A 22,633-nucleotide genomic window follows, 5' to 3' on the forward strand; every position below is an offset into this window, starting at 1 on the left:
AGCTAATTTCTGACCTTGTAAACTACTTTTTAAAAAACAAATATTGGAGATTGAATCCAGAGGTACTTTACCACTGAGTACATCTTCAGTACTTTTTTTATTTTTGAGGCAGGGTCTCAAATTGCTGAGACTGGGAACTTGCCATCCTCCTGCCTCAGCCTCCTGAGTGTCTGGGAATTTAGGCATGTACCACCACACCTCAGCTTATAAATTACTTTTGATATTTGTTGTCTACTGATTGTTTGAATCACTTTCTGTAGTGTTTTGGATAATAGATTGTATTTAAAATTCACCTTTAAGAATCAACTTTTTAATTGAAGTAGTTCACGTTTTGTTTGACATTATGGGAAGCAAGCTGGTGCTAAGTATTTTTAAATAGTTGTGTAAGCAAAGCTGAACTGTAAATCTTCATTTAGGAATACGTATTAAAGTTATGGAATGGGTGTAAGACTTGGTGGAAGAGAAGGTGGGTTTGGTTAATGGATCTTTTATGGCCCTATGATCTATCCTTTCCTTGAAAGTTTTTGAAAAGATTGGAAAGATAATTTTCTTGCATTTCCCCTATTCTTGTTTTTAAAAGAACAAATCCCAAGAACTGCAAATGGCTTGTATTCAACTTTTACATTTGAAGTAAAGATAGCTAAACATGAAAAAAAAATTAGAAAGAATTAGCTTTTTATTATTTAAATAATGTAATGTTTTTAAAAATCTATTAAATTTTTCCAGTAATTAGGTTTAAAATACTTAGTATATTTGATTCTGAGCTGCATAATTACTTAATAATTTTTAATTAATATTTCTAATAATGTTCATGAAGTTTTTAAAAAATAATTTGATTTGCTTTTGACTTTATTTCAGATGGTCGAACAGATCCAATTTTGGATGATGTTGGTGAAGCTTTCCAACTCATGGGAGTTAGTCTACATGAACTAGAAGACTATATTCATAATATTGAACCTGTTACTTTCCCACATCAAATCCCTTCATTTCCTGTTAGCAAGAACAATGTACTTCAGTTTCCTCAACCTGGAAGTAAAGATGCAGAGGAAAGAAAAGAATACATTCCTGATTACATGCCACCCATTGTGTCTTCTCAAGAAGGTTTGTGGTTCATTGTACCTTATATATTAGTGACTATTTTAGTGGATTTTTAATCTTTTTAACTTCATATGCTGTGCTACATATAAATTCTGAAAATGCAATCAAAATATTTTTACATTATTTACGAATTATTCTAACACATAAACTAACAAACATGGCACTTGGCCTTCCAAGCTTCCTCTTTCCCTTCCCTTGGTCCCTGACTCTTTTACCTAGATCATTGGTGTAATCAGGGTTATATGTGATGAGGCATCTTTCTCCTTTGTAAATTTTAAATAGGGGAGAAAAAAATTTGACCACAGAGGGCCTTTTAATATACCTATTAAATTGAGAATGGAATATTAACTAGATTAGAGAACCTTTAAAACAAAAAGAAAAATTGGTATATGTAACTCTTTTCCTACCTCATTTTTTCTATATTTTAATAGATGCATTATGATTATACATAATGGCAATATTTGTTGTTACATATTTGTAGATATACACAATTTAACAATATAATTTGGCCAGTATAATTCCCCAGTGTTTCCTCTTACCCTTCCGCCTGGCCCCCGACCCTTTCTTCTATTCACTGTACAATGTACCTTCACTTTTCATGAGACCCCCACCCCCAATTATTTTTTCCTTTTTCCTCTTGAACTTCCACATATGAAAGAAAACATTTGACCTTGACTTTGAGTTTGGCTTATTTCACATAATATAATGTTTCATGTTCCATTCATTTTCCTGCAAATGACATAATCTCATTCTTCTTTATGACTGAATAAAACCCCATATTTTTTTTATCTATTCATTCACTGATGGACCCCCCTTAGGCTGGTTCCATAGTTTGGCTGTTATAAATTGAGCCACTACAAATGTGGGGATACATGTATCACTATAATGTGTCAATTAATTCTTTAGGATAAATAGCGAGGAGTGGTAAAGCTGGATAATATGGTTGTTCCTTTCCTGGTCTTTTGAGGAACCTCCATACTGATTTCCACAGTGGTTGTACTAATTTACCATCCCATTAGAGGTGTAAAAGTGTTTCTTTTCCTCCACATCCTCTCCAGTATTTGTTAGTTTGCATTCTTCTTAGCTGCCATTCTGACTGGAGTGAAATGAAATCTTGTTATAGTTTTTATTTGCATTTCCCTGATTGCAAAGAATGAACATTTTTTTCCTATATTTGTTGGCCATTTGTATTTTTTATTTTGAGAAGTGTCTAGTTCATTTGCCCATTTATTAGTTGGGTTATTTTTTTGTTCAGTGTTAAGTTTTTTGAGTTTTTTAATGTATCCTGGGCATTAATTCTCTGTCAGAAGTATAGCTAGCAAAGATTTTCTCCTATTCTGAAAATTTTCTCTTCACTTTCTTCCTTGTTTCCTTTGCTCTGCAGAAGCTTTTTAACTTGATACCATTCCATTTATTAATTCTTGATATTATTTCCTGAGCTTTAGGAGTTCTATTGAGAAATTCGTTGCCTGCACTTGTATGTTGGAGTGTTGACCCTGTGTTTTTTTCTAAGTGTTGCATAGTTTCTAGTGTAATTCCTAGGTCTTTGATCCACTCTGAGTTGACTTTTCTGCAGTTTGAGAGATAAGGGTCTGGTCTGATTCTTCTACATACGGATAACTAGTTTTCCCAGCACTGTTTGTTAAAAGGATTTTCTTTTTTCCAATATGTTTTTGGCACCTTTTTCGAGGATCAGATGACTATATCTGTGAGGGTTTGTCTCTGTGTCTTCTCTTCTGTACTTTTGGTCTATGTATGTGTTTTTTATGCCAATATTATGCAGCTTTTGTTACTATACCTCTGAAGTGTAAATTTGAAATCAGGTATTGTGATGCCTCCAGCATTGCTTTTTTGGCTTAAAATTATTTTGGCTATTCTGGGTCTTTTATTTTTCCAAATGAATTTTAGGACTCTTTTTTTTCTAGTTTTGTGAAAAATGTCATTGGTGTTTTGATGCCTCCCCCCTTATTAGCAATGTGAGTTGAATGCCATTGTTGAATACTAGGAACAATTAATGAGTTGTGAATGTTCACTGATACTTTACAGACTTTTATCTTTTCTAATGGGTATAAATGTTTATTGTTTTGTCAGATAGAACTGTTGAATATAAAATAATCATCATGGCTGCATTTAATGTGTATTCACAAGTATTATCTGCATCCTAATCTTGCACCAATGACAGTTAAGTAATAAATGATGTTTAAGTAATACCAGCACTTGCATTTTTTTGCAAAAAAATTTGGCATAAAATCTCAACACTTACACTGTAAAATACGATAATAGTTAATCAGTCTTAGTGGTCAGTCCCATTGCGCAGTTCAGTTTTTCCTGCATGATTTTACATCACGTTGATCATTAAGTTCACCTAGACTCTAAAAGAGATACTTAAGTAATTTGTGATCTACAAATTACATTACATGTATACATATATCTTTTTATAAACAGATGAAAAAGTTGCAATTTCCATTTTAAAAATTCTAGAACCACATGTATACTTCATTAATGTAAATGATGCCAGAAATAAATTATACTAATGACTTTTTTATTGTGATAAAATATAAAACAGACCATTTTAACAATTTGTAGTTGTACCATTCTGTGACATTAAGTACATTCACATTCTTGTTGCAACCATTACCATTATCCATCTTCAAAACTTTTATCTTCCCAAATTGTCCCCCTTCAACATAAATCCCCATTCCCAACTTCTCTCAGGCCCTGGAAACTGCCATTTATTTTCTTTCTTTTTTCTTTCTTTCTTTTCTTTTCTTTTCTTTTCTTTTCTTTCTTTCTTTCTTTCTTTCTTTCTTTCTTTCTTTCTTTCTTTCTTTCTATAGTGGGGATGAAACTCAGGGGTATTCTATCATTGAGCTACATTCCCAGCTTTCTTTCTTTCTTCCTTTCTTTATTTCTATTTATTTATTTATTTATTATATTTTGGTACTGTGAATTGAACCTGGGGAATTTAACCACTGAACCACATCCCCAGTCCTTTTTTTTATTTTGAGACAGGGTTTCTCTAAGTTGCTTAGGACTTCACTGAATTGCTGAGACAGGCCTTAAACTTGTGATCCTCCTGCCTCAGCCTCCCAAGTTCCTGGGATTTCAGGCGTGTACCTGGCCTTTTTATGTTTTATTTCGTATTTTGAGACAGGGTTTTGCAAAGCTGCCCATGCTGGCCTGGAATGATCCTCCTACTTAAGCCTTCTGAGTTTTTGGCCTTACAGGTATGTGCCACCATGTTCTGCAGTATTTTTCTTTTTGTGGCTGGCTTATTTCACTTAGCTTCATGTCTTCAGGGCTCATCATGTTGCAGTGTGTATCAGAGTGGTCTACCTTTGTAAGGCAGACTCATACTGCAATATAAGTATCTTCCATCTTTGTTTATCTAGTCACCTATTGATGGACTTTGATTGATTCTGCCTTTTGGCTTTTGTGGATAATGCTGCTGTGAGTGTTGGAGTACAAATATCTGTTCAAGTCCCTCCTTTTAGAATTGCTAGATCATATAGTAATATTCTTCATCTAATTTTTTTGTTTGTTTTGGTTCTCAGAATTAAAACCAGGACCTTGCCTGTGCTGGCACATGCTGTGCCTTTGAACAACACCCCTAGCCTTGTATAAGGAACCACCATAGAGTTTTCCACAGCAGCTGTACCATTTTACCTTCCTACCAGCAATGCCCAAAGGTTGCAGTTTCTTGCAATTCATTTCTTACAATCTCTTGTTCCACTTACCTAGCATTTGGAAGTGTTACCTAAATTTGTTTCATGGATTGTATTTAAATTTGCTATAAGTTGTTTTATAGTCTGTGTGTCCATGTTGCCTCATCTGAGAAACTGGGAAAATATTGGACTTAGGTTGTAGAGCTTTGTGATGGATTGTTAGATCTTAGGTTCAGTGGGCTATACTGAATAGTCCTAGTGCTATAATTCAGTGTGCTGAAAATGAAACTTACCTGTGCTTTTAATAGCCATGGTGGATACAGAAAGAGCTTGCTGTATTCTTTTGGAATATTACCGTAGTTTTCTGGTTTACCCTCTTGGGAAGTAGTTGCTTCTCAATAACTTAGAACTTCTCCCCTTCAGGTTTTTGACTGAAGCAAGGAATTAGTATCCAGAGGGACTATGATGTTGCCTGAACAAAGTGTACCCTCAACAAATGTCCTTGAACTGAGTTAGACACTGTGTGGTGTCCTGCCTGTAGAAGTTCCTTGTTTCTTCTCCTTTTCAGGCCTACTGGAAATGGAAGACACTCCTAAGTCATCTCCAACTTCTTTTAGTAACTGCTTAAAATTCTGCTTCCCCTCTTCTAGTTTATTTGTATTATAACCTCTGTTACTGTTACCTTTGAGAAAATCTTACTTTTAAAATTCTCTTATGTAAAGTTCTTCTTTTAAAACCCCTCATTACTTAATATTTTTGATCTTAGAAACCTATTTTTGTTACAACTTATTTAAACAGAAATTTATTTACTTTAGAAGTATAATGAGGGCTGGAAATGTAGCTTAGTGGTAGAGCGTTTGCCATATGTGCATGAGGCCCTGGGTTTAATCCCCCGCACTCAACAACAACAACAACAACATCAAAGTAAAATTAAATGGTAATGAATGCACTTAAAAACCAGTACTATCAAAGGAGGATTTCTTGAGCAGAGGTCAGGTAGTTGATGGATTGAAAATAACTAGTTTTCTTCTCTTCTAGAAGGCCATGAATGTCAAGTGGTCTTGAAATTTCCTTCATTGTTGTTGTTAAATGTGATTTATTAAACATCCTGTATATCTTCATGAAAGTAGTATCAAGTTTTTAGTCCATTGATATATCCTCTTGTACTTTGAAATTTAGTCTTGTATGGCTCTGAAATCTTTCTCTGGGTGTCCACTTATTAGTACCCAACATTTGTAATTTGCTAAGAAGAGATGAAATCAAATCCTGAGAGGAAACCTGAAGCATTATAGAAGAATTTACAAAAAGATACTTATAAGTAATTGGTACAGCAGTGATTCTTAGAATGGCATGAGATCGTGGATTTTATATCAGTAAATTAGACAGTGGTCAAGTTTACTTCTGTGTGTTATCAATGACGTAATTCAGAACTGCCTTCTCCATGTTAAAATTTTAGTCCACATTCTCTGTGCCTGTTGGAGCCTTCTAAATCTATTTTTTGTTTTGCTTATCTTTCTCTCTCCTATTATGCCTCCTATTTAATAATTAAATTGTTAATATTTAGGGTTCTGGTTTTTTTTTTTTTTCCTTTTCTTTTCTGTCTTCTTAAAAAAAAACTGGACACACGGGTGGGGGTATAACCCAGCAGTAGAGCACTTGCCTAAGAAGCACAAGCCCCAGGTTCAATCCCCACATACAAAGAATTGGTCTTAAATGGACAATATGGACAATATTGGATTAATTCTTGGTTTTTTTTTTTTTTTTTTTTTCGGTGCTGAGGATTGAACCCTAGGGAGTCATGCATGCTAAGCACACATTCTGCCACTGAGGTATACATCTTAGTCCCTGTTTCATGCATACACTCATCATTGGTCCATGCATAACCTGTACTTATTTATTTACAGTTATATAATTATTTTTAATACTGTATTAAACCCTAACAAACTGACCATCCAAAACCGAAGCAAGCTCTTAAATAATAATTTACTCATAATCACTTGGCTCTTCTTGTTTTACTTTCATAGCATGCAAATATTACACAATAAAATTCTCTTAAAGTTATGGTTATCATGTTTAAATGCTGCCAAGGTAATATAACTAAAATATCAGATTTATGTTGGGTGGTGAGCAGAGATTTTAGATATTGACTCATGGACTGAAACTAGTACAGTACAGCAAATTTGGGGGTTTCTTTTCTGGATTATTTGAAGCAAAAGAAGAATTTTATCTAAGTTTTTATGTTACCAGTTACAGTGGTGCACACCTGTAATCCCACCAGCCTGGGAGGCTGAGGTAGGAGAATTGCAAGCTCAAAGTCAGCCTGGGCAACTTTGTGAGACCCTGTCTCGAAATACAAAACAGAAAATAAAAAGTGCTGGGGTAATAGTTCTGTGGTAGAACAACTCTGGATTCCATCCCCAGTACTGCAAAATATGAAGTTTTTTACAATAAAAACTGTAACCATTCTAAAGGGAGAATATTGTAAGCTTGAGAGCACTGTTTCTTTCTTTCCTTTCTCTCTTTCTTCTCCCCTTTCTCTCTGCTCCCCTCTTCTCTTCTCTTTTCATTTTGTATTTGTAAGATGGGGTCTTGCTGTGTTTCCCAGGCTGATCTCGAACTCCTGGCTCAAGTGATCCTCCCGCCTCAGCCTCCTGAGTCCTGGGGTTACGGATAAGTGCCACACTGCTCAGTCTGATTTTCTTATTTCAGCTAACATTTATGAATTATCTAAGGAGCAAAAATATTGCCGATTCATAAGATACACATGTGGTTCAGAAGAATATAATAAGTGGTAGTCAATACAATAAGATGCTTATCAAAACCTTTTCCCTGTTCTTGGGGAAAAGATATAAAATGCAATCTTGTGGTTACCATTTTTTAATATAGCCACACAAGTCAACTTAATAAATCATTTACAATCTGAATTTTTTTAATGGGTACAGCATGTTAGAAAGTTCCTAGTATTCTGATCAGTGGAGCAAAGGGTGATATGTACAGAGGTGAACAACTTTGACAATGACATGGTTCACCAAGTTCTGTATTTCCTTTTATTTCCTTAAGGGTCACAGGCAGGACCAGACTTGGTCATAAAATATTATTAGCAGAGTACTGTCATGGGACTATCTTCTTATCAATCAATCATTCAAGTTGATTCATGTGAAAAAAAGCATTTTGAATGTTTTCTCCATGCTTAGCCCTCTGACTGCCTTGGTGAGCACACAAGAATAGAGGCCTGAAGGGGCAGCATGTCGAACAGGAAAACTGGGACTTCACAGAGTCATTCATACATGACTCAACTTGTTACTGAGTTTCTAGTTTTCCCAAGTAACTCTATCTTTCTGACTATTTATCATCTGTAATACGGTGGGCAATAGGGAGGATTAAGCCAGGTATTTTATAAGAAATTTATACAAAATAGAGCAGTGCTTAAAAACATAAAATGCTTAACAGTGAATATTTATGCTTTTCCCATTTATCCATCCTTACTCTTAAAAGAATTAGCCTTTGTGTTGATATCACATACTTATGAGTCAAGGGACCACTAACCTAAGTGGGCTGGAGTAGCCCTTCAAGGAGCTTTTTGATTATCAAGAGGGTAGGGAGTAAGAGATGATGTAGAAGAAATTCTTGCCTTCTGTGTGTCCTATTACATGTTTAGAAAAGAGACCTTTCATAGGTATTTTCTACGCGCGTATTTGTTGCTTGCACTCTTAAGAGTTCTCATGACTGGTACCCGTGTGAAGAACATTCCCTCCCCAGCTTGCCATACATCTTTTCGTATTCACACCAGTACTACCTCCGCACCCTCGTATTACATTATACTGAGAAATGTCTGAAAATAGCATACTATGTCAAAGCCATTGTTTGGTTCTCAAAGTATGGTTGGTGGACCCTGGTTTGAGAAAGAAAACACAGAAAGAGAAACCATGTTTTACTTATTGCAGGAAACTTACTAACCTTGACTTAAACTTGGTTACTGCTTTTAAGGTTTCTATTTAAAAAAATAAAAATAAAAGGATTTTATAAGTTTTTAGATTTATAGAAAAAAATGAGACAGTAGTACAGTTTCTTTGTATTCTGTATTTAGAATATAATATTAATCTCACATGCATATGATGTATTTGTTTTAATTAATGAACCAATATAATGTATTATTTTTAATGAAAGTCCACATGCTGTCACCTGTCTTTAGTTTTTAGGTAATGTTCGTTTTCTGTTCCAGGATCCCATCCAGAATATAGTTTTTCAGACTTTCTTGTTTTTGTTAACCTTGACATTTTTGACAATTATGGGTCACATATACTATAAGATGCCCCTCCATTAGAATTTTTCTGATTTTTTTCTCATGATTAGGCTGGGAATACAAGCCTCATGTCAAGGACATAATATGATTTGTCTCTGTTGAAGATGACCTTAGTCACTTTGCCATGGTGAAATGACTCTCCCCTCTTTCCATGCTGTACTCTTTGGAAGAAGTCACTATGTATTGCCCACTCTTAAGGAATGGGGAGTTCTACTCCCTCTCTTTGAAGGTAGAATATCATTTGAAACGCTTTTGCGTGGGTATTTGTCTCAATTCTGCCAGAACTTTCTATTTTTATTTTGAAGTTCTTTAAAACATAAACATTTACAGATTTGAGAAAAATTAACAAATATAATAAGCTAGTTGAAAAAATATATTCCCCAAATATATTAAGCATAAAAAGAAAGTTCTTCTCTCTTTCATCATGTTCTCATTTCCTAAGATTAATCCTTTTTAACAGGTGTGAATCCTTCTAGATCTTTTCATGTGAAACTTTTGGACTCTTCAGACTCAAAACTCTGTTCACTTGATTGCCTCTCATTTCTTTTAGTGGATTGCAGCAGCAATCCAACCTCTCCTGTCCTTTTCTTTTTCAAGTATTTTGTTGTAACAACATACCATCCTTTCCTCAAAACAGTGCTCACTGAGATCACAAATTACTATCTAATTGACTGATCTAAAGGAAATTTGGTATCTTTTAAGCTGTGAAACAGAACTATACCAACTATCTCATAAGCCCCTTCATGTGCTCAGCCCCATTCTTGGCCCCTCTCCATCCCTCCAAAAATAACCACTATCTTGATTTATAGGAATTATGCTTGAGAGTTTTATCTGCCAAATGTGTATCCCTAGACTCATTAAGTTATGTTCTTCACCTTCCATCCGCCTTTGTTTCATGTTTTTAAGTCTTTTTTAATTTGCAGTTTCTCCCCAACCCCACCCCTGTTCCTTTCTTTGTCTTATAATTTATTTGTTGAAAACCCTGGGTCATTTGACACATACGGTTTTCCACAGTTGTATTTTACTGATTGTGTATTCAGTGCAGTTCAAAGTGTGTGTTGCAAATTGTCAGTGAAATCTGAGACTTGGTCGGACTCTGGTTTGATACCTCTGGCATGATATAGGTAGTGTTATGTTTATCAGTACATTAATAATGTGTGGTCTTAATTTTTTTTAAATTAGCATTGTTGATCAGTTGTTCATTAAGGGTTTTGAAATAGTGATATTCTATCATTTTGTTTTTACTTCATTCTTTACTTGGAATACTTTTAAAATAAATTCCTTATCCTGTCTACTGTTTAGTAACTTAGAGGTGTAGTTCTTTTAGGAAAAGCAAGATAAATACTTGGTTTCTTCATGTTATATACCAGTTTTCAATAAACTTGTTCCTTGTCATCTTTAGAAAGTGACTAGTTTTTTAAGCAGTATCAGGATCGTTATGATCCTCTAGCCTTAGCCTCCTGTGTAGCTGGGGATTATAGGTGTGTGTCACCACACCCAGCTCTTTTTATTTTTTAAATTTTAATTAATTTAGTTTTGCAGTGCTGTGGCTTGAACCCAGGGCCTGCTAAGGGTACATCCTACCATTGAACTACACCCCTGACCCAATTTTTATTTTTTAAATTGTAACTTGACAAATTACAGTAGTATATATTTATGAAGTATAAAGTGATATTATGATTTATGGATACAATGTGGAATGACTGAATCAAGTTAAGAAGATATTCATTGCCTCACACACCATTTTTGTGGTGAGAATATTTGCAGTTTATTAGTATATGTATAATTATATATAATATAAATATATATGTAAGATATATAACAATATAATATGATAATGTATAAACATTATTAGTGCTTTTGAAATGTATAACCATGCTGTGGATAATATCTCTTAATATCTCAAAGAAGAAAAGAAAACATTCCTCCTAATTAAGGCTTCATGCCCTTTAAGCATCTCCTTGTTTCCTTCTTTCCTTCTCCACCCAGCTTCTGGTAACTATCAGTCTACAGGGTACATTGACTTTGTTTTAGATTTCACTTAGAATAGTGTTTCCAGTTCTATTCATGTTGTTGCAAGTGACGGGATTTCATTTGTATGGCTGAATGATATGCTTCAATGAACGAGGAAGAGCAGACAATTCTTTGACTTAGTGATTTCAGATCTTTTGGATAAATAACTACGGTGAAATTGCTATATTCTATGGTAGTTCTTTTTAATATTTTGAGAAACCAACGCAAAGTTTTTCATAATGCTATGCTAATTTATGTTTCTACCAACAGGGTATAAGTGTTGCTTTTTCGCTACATCTTTGCTTTAGTTTTTGTTTTTGTTAGGTATCAGGGATGGTTGAACCCAGGGACATTTAACCACTGAAGTACTGCAGCCTTTTTTACTTTTTGAGACATGGTCTTGCTAAATTGTTCAAGGCCTCACTAAGTTGCTGAGGCTGGCTTTGAACTTGGGATCTTTCTATCTCAACCTCCTAAGCTGCTGGAGTTATAGGCATACACCACTCTGCCTAGTCTATCTTTTGTTTTTCTTGGTGACAGCCCTTTTAACAGGTGTGAGGAGATATCTTACCCTAGTGATTAGTAATGCAGAGATCTTGTCCATATATCTGTTGGCCATTTATATGTCCTTCCTTTGAAAAATATCCATTCAGGTCATATAGATATTTCCAATTTCAAATTCAGGACTACAGGGTTTTTACTCTTCAGATTTTATCAGTAAATACTTTTGTCTATATTAAAAATTCTGGTTCTCAGGGATAAAGAAGATCATAGCATTAGAATATTCTATAATTGCTCATATGCTTTATCCCAGATTATACATACAATATTGATACTATCTCTTATGATTACTGAAACAAGTGAATTTTCTGTTTTGCTTATAACCCCAATTTTCCAGAATTTTTCCATAGATATTTTGTTAGATATAACTGCTTCTTGAGTTCCGTCACCTTGTTTCTGAATCTTTTGTAATTGTGATTTATATTCTTTTATGTATTTTAGATAATTTTAAAGTACAATATATAACCACATTTTCCATTGTTGTAATAAAGTGCCTGAGCCTAAGTACTTTATAAAGTAAGAGGTTTATTTGCTTCACAGTTTTGAAGATTGAAAGTCCAAAATTGAGTTCCATTGATTTGTCCTCTGGTGAGGGCCTCATGGTAGCATCATATTGGGAGTGCCTGAGAAAGGGAGAGATCACATGGCCAGACAGGAATCCAGGAGTAGGCCTGGGTCCAGTTTATTTATTTATTTATTTATTTTGGGGGGGGGTGCTGGGGATCAAACCCAGGACTTTCAGCTTACAAGGCAAGCACTCTACCGACTGAGCTATCTCCCCTATTTATTTATTTTATAACAGCCTTCTAGTGTGAATTAACAAGTGTCCCATAAGAAGTACATTAATTCCTTCCAAGAGCAGTGGAATGACCTATTACCTCCCACTAGTCCCTGCGGCCTAACATCACAACACAGGGGACCAAGCTTCCAACACATGAGTCCTTGCGGGACAAACCATAACCAAACCATGGCAGAACAGTACATTGCTCATTTGTTTTTTGAGTATATGTTTCTCTTTTTTACTTTTATTGTCTGCGGGACGTTATTTTGGTATTTAATTTCCATTTCCTTACAGAAATTACTGTGTGGGAAAAAAAAATTGCCGTGTGATTCTAGATGCACCTTGATTTGCAGTGGAGTCATGTCCCAATAAACTTCTTATAAGTTGAAAATACCACAAATTGAAATGCATTTCAACTTACCTACCAGACACCTAGCTTAGCACGTAGTATGCTGTAAAGCTGAGGTGGTTTCCCCTTGTGATCCAGTGGCGGATCCCAAGCTGTGCCTTGGCGTCCCTGTGCAGCACTCAAGGGAGAATTGTACCACTTCTCAGAATGGTAGAGTTCAAAATTTGAAGCAGAGTTTCTACTGAATTTGTTATCACTTTCTCACCATAGTAAAGTAAAAAAAAAAAAAATTATAAGCTGAACCATCATTAAGCTGGGGACTCTGTCTGATTTTTCTGGATGTTTGGGAGTAAGTTTAAGGTAGTCTCTCTTACTTGGCAGTGCTCCCTCTTCTGTTGTTTTTTGTGTAATGTTCAAAATGCAGTTGCTCACTGGGTGACATTTTTTGGTCCGTGTTCCTCCACTACTTTTACCTGGATCTTCTTCCTTCATGTTGGCTTTCCTAATGTCTACAGGCTACTTGAGGAAAGAAAGATCAGGCTAATGTTTAGGTATTATTTTAAGTTATAATTTGGGCTATTTAAGGGAAAACAGAGTAGGCAGACAGACTGTAAGTATCAGAGGTTTCTAATCTAGTATGCTGTAGAGAGTGAGGAAATCAAAAGGTATTTCTTAAGTATGGGGGTAAGATGTTTCCTTTAGTAAATTCTGGTGGTAGTGAGGAGGATGGACTTCAGGCAGGAGATACCACTGAAGGAGAGACTTGATGGAGCTTGCTGCAGCTCTTATCCAGGGAATGACTTAGAGAAAGGAACAAATGGGAGAAGTATTTAATGGACGGGGTTTGGTGATAGAGGAGTTGTAGAGGTGATACTGAGAGGAGCCAGGGTTCAAGCTGGGGAGACTGTCTGGGTATCACAATCTAAATACCCAGATCTTAAGCAGATTGGTCAGATCTGGAGTTAAAATTTACAGTGGAGCTCCTATCCCTCAGTGTGTGCTCTAACAACATTTTATTTATTTTTTTAAACTAGGATTCAGGTAGAATTCAAGACTATCTAATGAGACTAGTACCTGGACCCAGAGTTTACTTGATGCTTGTTAAGGGCAGCGGGTACACTTGGTTTACCACAGGTGGGTGATGGTCTGGGTTACCGAGTAAGCACCTCCCTTGTACCAGGCACCGTGCCTCACCCTGGGGACAGAGGCTAACTCATCTTCAAACTCTTAGAACAGAAATTGCTAAAAACTTAAAATAAGTTCTGTTACAAAAGATTAAACAACCTTTAGTTTTTTGGATTAGGGCTTTAAGATACAGCTCTAACACCTTGTGTACAGTGATGCCTAATATCCACCATTGTCATATGTTTGACTACTAAAGATTTATAACCTGGCCTTTCATTGAAGTATGACGGTTTAAAGTCATTTTTTAACTTTACCCTAAATATGTTATGTCTATTATTTCCTATATCAAGTACCATTTCCCTCATTTGTAAAATGGGATTTGTTAACTCCATGGAATTATTATTATAATTGAGATATAAATATAACCTATTATTTTAGGTCTCAGATAGGATCTTATGGGGACAACCTTACATTTACAATTTGCTCCTAAAATTCTCTGTGCTAAGTTTAATGGTTGACACACCATGTGTCTTGAAAAAACACAGTACAGTAAATATACAGAGCTGTAATACTGTCTACCTTGATTCTTTCTGAGCGGGACACTCTGACATGCTGTGTAATGCACTATGGCACACAGTAGGACTTGGCTGTGGCTGTCAGTGGGATTTTCCCACATTCTGTTTGAGAAGGTTCTCCTCTATTTCCCATAGAAACTACTTTTCAGTGGTTCAGGCTACAGTATAATTAATTTAGTCTTGGAAAAGGGATTAGCTGTGAAAGAAATAAAAATGAAGATACATGTGGATATGTAAGTTGCATCAGCCAGATCTCTACAAATTATCTTTTCAATTCTGTATTTGCCTTCTATCATTTCTTGATGCTGTGCTTGAATTTTATTGGTATGCTTTTAGGACGATCTTTTTAAAGTCTTAGCCATATTTAAGATTTTTAATTTTAAATAATACTTAAATATAGTTATTCACATCACACTTTACCACAGGAAAAAAAGTAAAACTTCTCTTCCCCTGCCCCTGCTACTTTTCTCTCCTCCCCTTTTCCATCCCCCTGTCTCTTTTTTTTACTGTGAACACTGTGATAAAGTTATATTGCAGTGTTAATTAATTGCTGATATCTTGTGCTTATTGAGTGCCGTGTGCACAATTAACATACATGAATTGATAATTTTTCTTATATAGTCAGATTTGGTTTCTGTATATAATTTATTTCTATTAAGTATTATGTAGTCAGAATGTAACATTTCAATGCACTCTTCTGTTGTTAGTAATTTTTATTATCATGCACTTTACTCTTGGTGGAGACTTAAAATTCTGTAGTATAAATAAGAAAATCAGTTTCTTTTTCTATGAAAAGGGATTATAATTCAGTAGGTGGCACTCTTTCCTTTCTTGTTAAGTATTAGTGAATATCCAATTAAATGCCCATTAAAAAGTTGAATATCAAACACCTAAATAGACTACTTTTAGCTCTAATAGACTTGATCATAAAATTAGAAATCAACAAATTTAACATTTCAATTTTTTGAGAAAAAGCATATAACTTAAATCATTCATGGCTTGTTTTAGAAAGAATAATGACAATTTTGTCCATAACTGACTTTTGTGGAACTTCTTAGGATGATTACATGTGAATATGCTTAATACTTATTTATTTTGAGGAGACTTTTACATGTAGAATGAAATTCCTTTCAGCAAAGGTCTAATGTCATCCCTTCTGAAACTCTAGATTTTCTTTTCAAAATTTGAAATTATTATCCATTATTATCTACTTTGCTTCTACGTTTTGATTTTCAGCATCATCAGAAGATACTTTAGAAATTAACAGTTCCCTCATTCTAATACAGCCGCTTTCCATTTTTTTAGGGTGCCCATCTTTTTTTCTGGTATAAAAAGAATATTTGGCTGATCGAACTAATTAATATGATTTGGAGCTTTGTTCTTTTTTTCACATTATGTTCTTTTTCAGAAAACTTATTTGCTCTGGTGTTTCCTTATTCCTGTGTATTTTATTTCCCATTTTTTAAAAGAATTTACCATAATTTACTAAGTTCTTCTCTTATTGTTGGACATTTTTTATTATTTTAAAGTAGTATAGCATCATCTCAAATATCCTTGTGCATGTTTTTCTTTTATATTATTTCCTTATGATAAATTCCCAGGAGTTTTTAGGTCAGAGGTATAAACACATTTATGTTTTTTGACACATATTAGACATTGCTGTCCAAAAGAATTGTATCACTTTACAATGCCATAATGAATGTGTGATTATACTGGTATCCTAGAAATCCCACTGGAATTAATTTCAAAGTATAATTTTTTTACCAGCTTAGATTAAACATTTTGGGGGGGTTGTTTTTATTTTAAATTTTGTATTCGAAATGTGGGAACTACAAAAATATTTCCCAGTGGAATATAACCTCTGATATTATTTTGATGTAGTCCTCTAAGTCTTTGTGTTTGTATGTGTGTAAATGCATGTGTGTGCACAGTACCAATTTTAGCATAGCTTAATTACAGTATATAATTTTATGTACTGTTTCATTTGATTAACTCCCTGTATTCTAGCTATTAACTAATTTCTTTTTGCTGGACAGTATTAGGTCTAGGGGTAAACAGGAAATGCATCAAATGGACTGAAATGATTTGGATTTGGTAATTCTCTTAGTTATGATAGGGTGTGCAGAAGGAAGAATACATTTGGGAGGTTGGCATTACGGACTTATGCAAATGTGTTAGATATTTTTATCTGAAATGCTTGCTTGTGAATATCTGTGAATAGGTACCTATAGTAGTAAGCTGTTAATTTTGTTTTCTTTTTGAGATGGGGTCTGTGTTGTCCAGGCTGGTCTTGAACTCCTAGGCTCAAACATTCGTCCTACCTAAACCTCCCTAGTAGCTGCAATTACAGATGTGCACCACTGCATCAGGCTAGCCGTTTAAATTTAAAGTGAAGATTGAGAGGTCCCATCTAAGGTGAAGAATTTATTCCATGTTGCTAAATAATTTTTATAACCATCATTTCAAATGACTGTATGGTAGGCCATCTCTAAGTATTAAATATTTAGACCTCCTCTAATTTTTAATTTATTCAAGTACTAATACAGTATTTTTATTCACATAGCTTTCTTAATATTGTGAATTCTTTTTTTTTTACAGTGAAAAACTAAATATTATTTTCATTTTTAGGAAAAAAAGTTGAATATCAAACACCTAAATAGACTACTTTTAGCTCTAATAGACTTGATCATAAAATTAGAAATCAACAAATTTAACAGAAAAGACCTAGTAAACCTCATTTCCAAAAAACATCTCCCATAATGAAAGTAGGAAGGCATGTAAAAGACTTTGAAAACTGCACACAGCAAAAATAAAACAGTGAATTCTTTGTTATTTGAAAAATTCATACAAATGGAAAGGAAAACATAAAAATCCCAGTAAACAAATGATTTGAATAAGAGGAATCATAATTTGTTTTTAAAAGAAGGACTTAAAATTATGAACCAGGCTGAAAACAAAATTATACACACAAAAATAACAGTGGGAATTTTGGGTAATTTAAACTGTTTTAAGAAGCTTGTGGTCTTTGATACATTTGTCTACTATTTCTTTTTTTCTTTTTTTTATTGTAAACAAATGGGATACATGTTGTTTCTGTTTGTACAGGGAGTAACAGCATACCATTTGCATATTCATACATTTACATAGAGTAATGATGTTTGATTCATTCCGTTATTTTTTTCCCTTCCCCCGACCCCTCCCACCTCTCTTTTCCCTCTATACAGTTCATCCTTCCTCCATTCTTGCTCCCCTCCCATCCCCCATTACGTGTCATTGTCCGCTTATCAGTGAGATCATCGGTCTTTTGGATTTTTGAGATTGGCTTATCTCACTTAGCATGATATTCTCCAATTTCATCCATTTGCCTGCAAATGCCATAATTTTATTATTCTTATAGCTGAGTAATATTCCGTTGTATATATATACCACAGTTTATTTATCCATTCATCAATTGAAGATCATCTAGGTTGGTTCCACAATCTGGCTATTATGAATTGAGCAGCTATGAACATTGATGTGGCTGTATCTCTGTAGTATGCTGATTTTAAGTCCTTCGGGTATAGGCCGAGGAGTGGGATAGCTGTGTCAAATGGTAGGTCCATTCCAAGTTTTCTAAGGAATCTCCAAACTGCTTTCCAGAGTGGCTGCACTAATTTGCAGTCCCACCAGCAATGTATGAGTGTACTTTTTTCCCCACATCCTCTCCAACACCTATTGTTGCTTGTATTCTTGATAATCGCCATTCTAATTGGGGTGAGATGGAATCTTAGTGTAGTTTTGATTTGCATTTCTCTTATTACTAAAGATGGTGAACATTTTTTCATATGTTTGTTGATTAAGCAAAAAAAGATCTTCTGTGAAGTGTCTGTTCATATCCTTAGCCCATTTGTTGATTCTTAAAATTGATTGCAAAGGTTTGAATACTGAGTTTAAATTATGAAGTTTTAGAAAGTAATTTTTGATAAATTCCTTAAAGTATTTTATTATGTTACCATTGGTAATATAGAATACCTATTTTATTCCATCTTTGCACCTGAAATACTGTTCTAATTCAATAGATGTTATATTACCATTTTTTATTTTTAGTTCTTTTGGCACTAACATTTAACATAATTTGAGAAAAAGTGTTTTTAACCCTTGATGTACTGTGAGGATCCATTGACTATAATTGTTTTGAACTATTTGAAAGGATTAGCATTTCCTAATTTTTATTCTTCCTTGGATGCTATCGAAAGAGAAAAGTTTATTATTTAAAAAACTAAGTAAAACTCATTTTGTCTTGTTATTGCCATGTGTCCACTGAACCTTTGTGTAAACCCAAGATATTATAGCATTTGGGAGAACATATTTTCCTGCATCTTGAAATATTTTGCTGTTTTACCATCATAGAATTATTTTATTATTCATCAGTCCCAATTATGCTTAAGAAACTGAAGAAATGATTAAATTGTCTAGAGAAGATTGATTCAGTAGTGAAATAAATTGTTATTCTTCATTTTTATTTTTGTGGAACTCAGAATATTTTAATTCAGGAATATATTAAAAAGGATTAGAACATCATCTTTTAAGTCTGTTCTTAGTTTTAATTTGAATACAGTTGAGATTTTAGCATTTTTAATTTTCAGAATTGGAAAAGAGAAAAATTGATGTGCTCACAGTCATTAAAAAAGTCAAAATAAATGCAAAGATTCTGACCTTTGACAATGAGATGATGGAGAAGAAACTGATCATGTAAGTGGAACTCTTGACTCTGGGTCTTCAGAAGACAACATCCTGAATGAATTTTTTAATTTTTAATTTAAGAACTGATATATATTCTAAAAGCAAACAAGAAGTATCAGTCTCTCATGTAGTCAGTCATTCACCAGGCAAGACTTCACCATGCAGTAGTTTGTGACAAGAACCTAAGTCATTCCTCTTTTGGAAGGATATATGACAGTATTTTAAAAATATTTTATGCTATTATGTACTAAGATTTACATGATGTAAAGTATATTAAGTTCATATTTAAACTTCTAATAAAATTGTTTTCACTACTTTTTTGTACATACTTCGGTAAGTTATATGTAAACTTTCAAATATAAGGATTTCATTGTTATTTGTTAAATGGTAATGGCTATTCCTGATATACTGAGTGTTAATTTAAAAAAAAATATTTGTCAGATCTTATGGCATTATTATATTTTAGCACCTTTCTTGAGTGTACAACCCTAATTGTGGCTGACAGACACAATTGGGAATAGTTAGAAGGAAATAGTAGTTGTGGACCAATCAGCAGTGGAATGAAAAAGTCAGGAAGTCCCAGTGCCATGGTAAAGGAGAAATACTCATTTTTCATTTCCTTTCATGTACACTGTGTTCAGATTAACTTTAAAGGAGAGTGAGAGGTAGGTCAGAAGATTTTGTCTACAATTGAGTATTACCTGTGTGTGGAGCCCATCTCAGCAGGCATCCAGTCATCAGCTAACAACCCTTTCCAGTTCCCTTGACAGCTGCCAGATATCCTATTGCAAATTAAATATGAAGCAGGGATGGACTTAGTTTTGCATTTAAAGATTTCTTAAGGTTCAACTTCAAATGAAGTTATTAGTGCATTCATTTTTATTGAAGCTGACTTTGTTGGGAAGGAAAGGATAGTTAGAACAGTTTGTGTGGTATTAAGAAAAGTGCTTTGGGAAAATGAAGTGAGTGGCATAGAATTTTGTACCTTTACATATCTGTTTGGTGCATATCATAACTATACTTGTAAATACTGCAGAATTATCAAGCCTTCGAGAGTGGTATTTAACCTGCTGTGGCAGTGCAGCCTGCTGGTAAACACGTTTAGAGTTTAACAAATGTTGCATGTTTTTACAAATGTTTCCTGCCAAGGTTCTTTTGAGACTTCCCTTTTTAACTTTGTCTTTCTAAGTTTTGATAACAAAAGCAAATAAAATGCAAATTTAGATCATACCTTGAAGGATCGATCAGAGGCAAAATTCTGGATTTGATGAAACTTAGTAATGACAACAGGAGCAACACTGCACCTCTTGCTTAGGTGCCGCATGCTGATATAAGTAAGGGCTTTGCACATATTAACTCATTTAATCTTCATGATAACGGAACATAATTGCTATTATTATCTTTATCCTATAGATGAGAAAAATAAAGTGAGGGTGATTGATTGATTGATTGATTAAGACGGGATCTCACTTCATTGCCCAGGCTGGTCTCAAACACTTGGCCAAGACTATAGGCACAGACCATCTTGCTCAGCTGGATGATAACTTCTGAGATTAGATTTTAGTAACTCAGGGATCCAGCATTTGAATCTAGTCAGTCTGATTCAAAAGTCTAAAGAACTTTTTTATTTTTTAATTATTGGGTATTTTTGTACTCAGAGTCTATTGCCATAAGTGAAATCCTTTTAACAAGACAATATCCTGACAATTCAAAATCCATAAAGCAGATTTGGGGTACATTATGTCACTTATTTAATCCTACAGATAGGTCTTGGATTATTTAAAAGACTTAGGTTATTCCATAGAATGTCTGTAGACCAAATTTTAAAAACAATTATAACTATATTTTAAATATATGTAACAGTTGTGGTTCATAAAATGCAATTTCATTCAGTATTGCTTAGTTTGTGACTTTTGCTATTATATATTTTGCCAATTAGCATATACCAAAACTTAACAGTTATTGGGAGTTGATGTAATCTTCTTTGTATAAAATTGGGGGGAAGGATGTTATTTATTAAAAATGGTTAAAATTCATTGAGTGACAAACTACAGATTTTCCTTCAAATGTGAATCTCCATTTCCTGATAAATTCTCTCTCTCTGGGCCATAGTAAATTGTTCAGCCCACAACTGTGAAAGGTAGTGGTAGTTTCTATTCTCAGTGATGTACCTGTAGATTAAATTTTTGCTACATTTTAATTAAGAGGTAAATTGGACAGTTACTACTCTTTTCATCAATCTTCTCTCATGATTGAGAAAGTGCTACATTCATTTTATTCTGGGATTGACAGGACAATTCATGCTGTCAATTTGGGGAAATCATTTGTAGTATGCAAAATCCATACCATATATAAAGTTAAACACTAATACTATGTAAAAAATCAGCCTTGCAATACATATTCTAGTATTGAGAGAGACAAATTTAGTGCTAGGGTTTTAGATTTATTTTCCAATTTCCCAAAACTTCCAAGTTAGTTTTAGTGCCCTCTGTTGATATGGTAGTTTGCACATATTTATATTACAGTATTCTAAGATTAGGATATGTTTTGAATATGCCCCCAAAATGGTCATGTGTTGGACTGGGGCTGTAGCTCAGTGGCAGAGTGCTTGCCTAACGTGTGAGGCATTGGGTTTGATCCTTAGCACCAAAAAATAAATAAATAAATAAAATAAGGAGGTTCATGTGTTGGAAGTTGGTCCCGGTGTAGTGATTTAGGAGTTGGTGAGACTTTCAGAGATGAGGCCTAGTGGGAGGTCCTTAGGTCATTGGGGTCACTGCCCTCAAAAGGGATCAAGGTACCTCTCCTGAGACCCCTGAGTTCTTGGTGAGAGTGAGTTGTTATGAGTGATTTTGGCTGCTGAATCACTCTCTGGCTTCCTATTTCAAGATGTAATCTCTTCTTCCCACACATACTCCCACCATTGTGATACCAGATGCCATTAAGGATCTCATTAGAGGCTGAACCAATGCCCCTACCTCCATTCTCCACCAAATCTTGGACTTTGAACTTCTAGAATTGTGAGCTAATAAACTCCTTTTCTTTATAAAGTTAGCCTGTGTCAGGTATTTCATTATAATGTCAAAAAAAAAAGTACTTATTACTTGTTTATTCAGTTCACTTAGCACAGATTTATTTTTTTCTGGTAGTATGGACCAAGCAGTATTGTGAACACAGAAGACATATGTGTGAACAAGACAGACAAATATCTCTGCTTGTGTTGATACTGTAGTGGGTGGAACAGATAGGAAATAATAAACATAACAACTCATATACTAGTTTTGGAGGGGCATAAGTGCTCTGAGAAAAACGTAGAGCTTTATAAGGGGAAATGAAAATGCTAGTATGTGGGGAAGAAAGATGTAATTAAAAATATGGTGGTCAGGGCAATATTGTGAAAGGGGCATTTGAGCAAAGACTTAAAGGAAGCGAAGCAGATAA

At 34.3% G+C, this 22,633-nt stretch overlaps 1 protein-coding gene across 2 annotated transcripts in view; it reads left to right on the plus strand.

The window, feature by feature from the left end:
• Window positions 1-22,633, plus strand: part of Taf3 (TATA-box binding protein associated factor 3) — a 170,919-nt gene that overhangs the window by 5,337 nt on the left and 142,949 nt on the right. For both annotated transcript variants that reach the window (XM_047520575.1, XM_047520576.1), the window contains exon 2: window positions 859-1,101. In XM_047520575.1, the coding sequence (XP_047376531.1) occupies window positions 859-1,101 (243 nt within the window). The remainder of the gene's footprint in view (window positions 1-858; window positions 1,102-22,633) is intronic.

This window comes from Sciurus carolinensis, chromosome 12 (genome assembly GCF_902686445.1).
Source record: "Sciurus carolinensis chromosome 12, mSciCar1.2, whole genome shotgun sequence".
Lineage (NCBI taxonomy): Eukaryota > Metazoa > Chordata > Mammalia > Rodentia > Sciuridae > Sciurus > Sciurus carolinensis.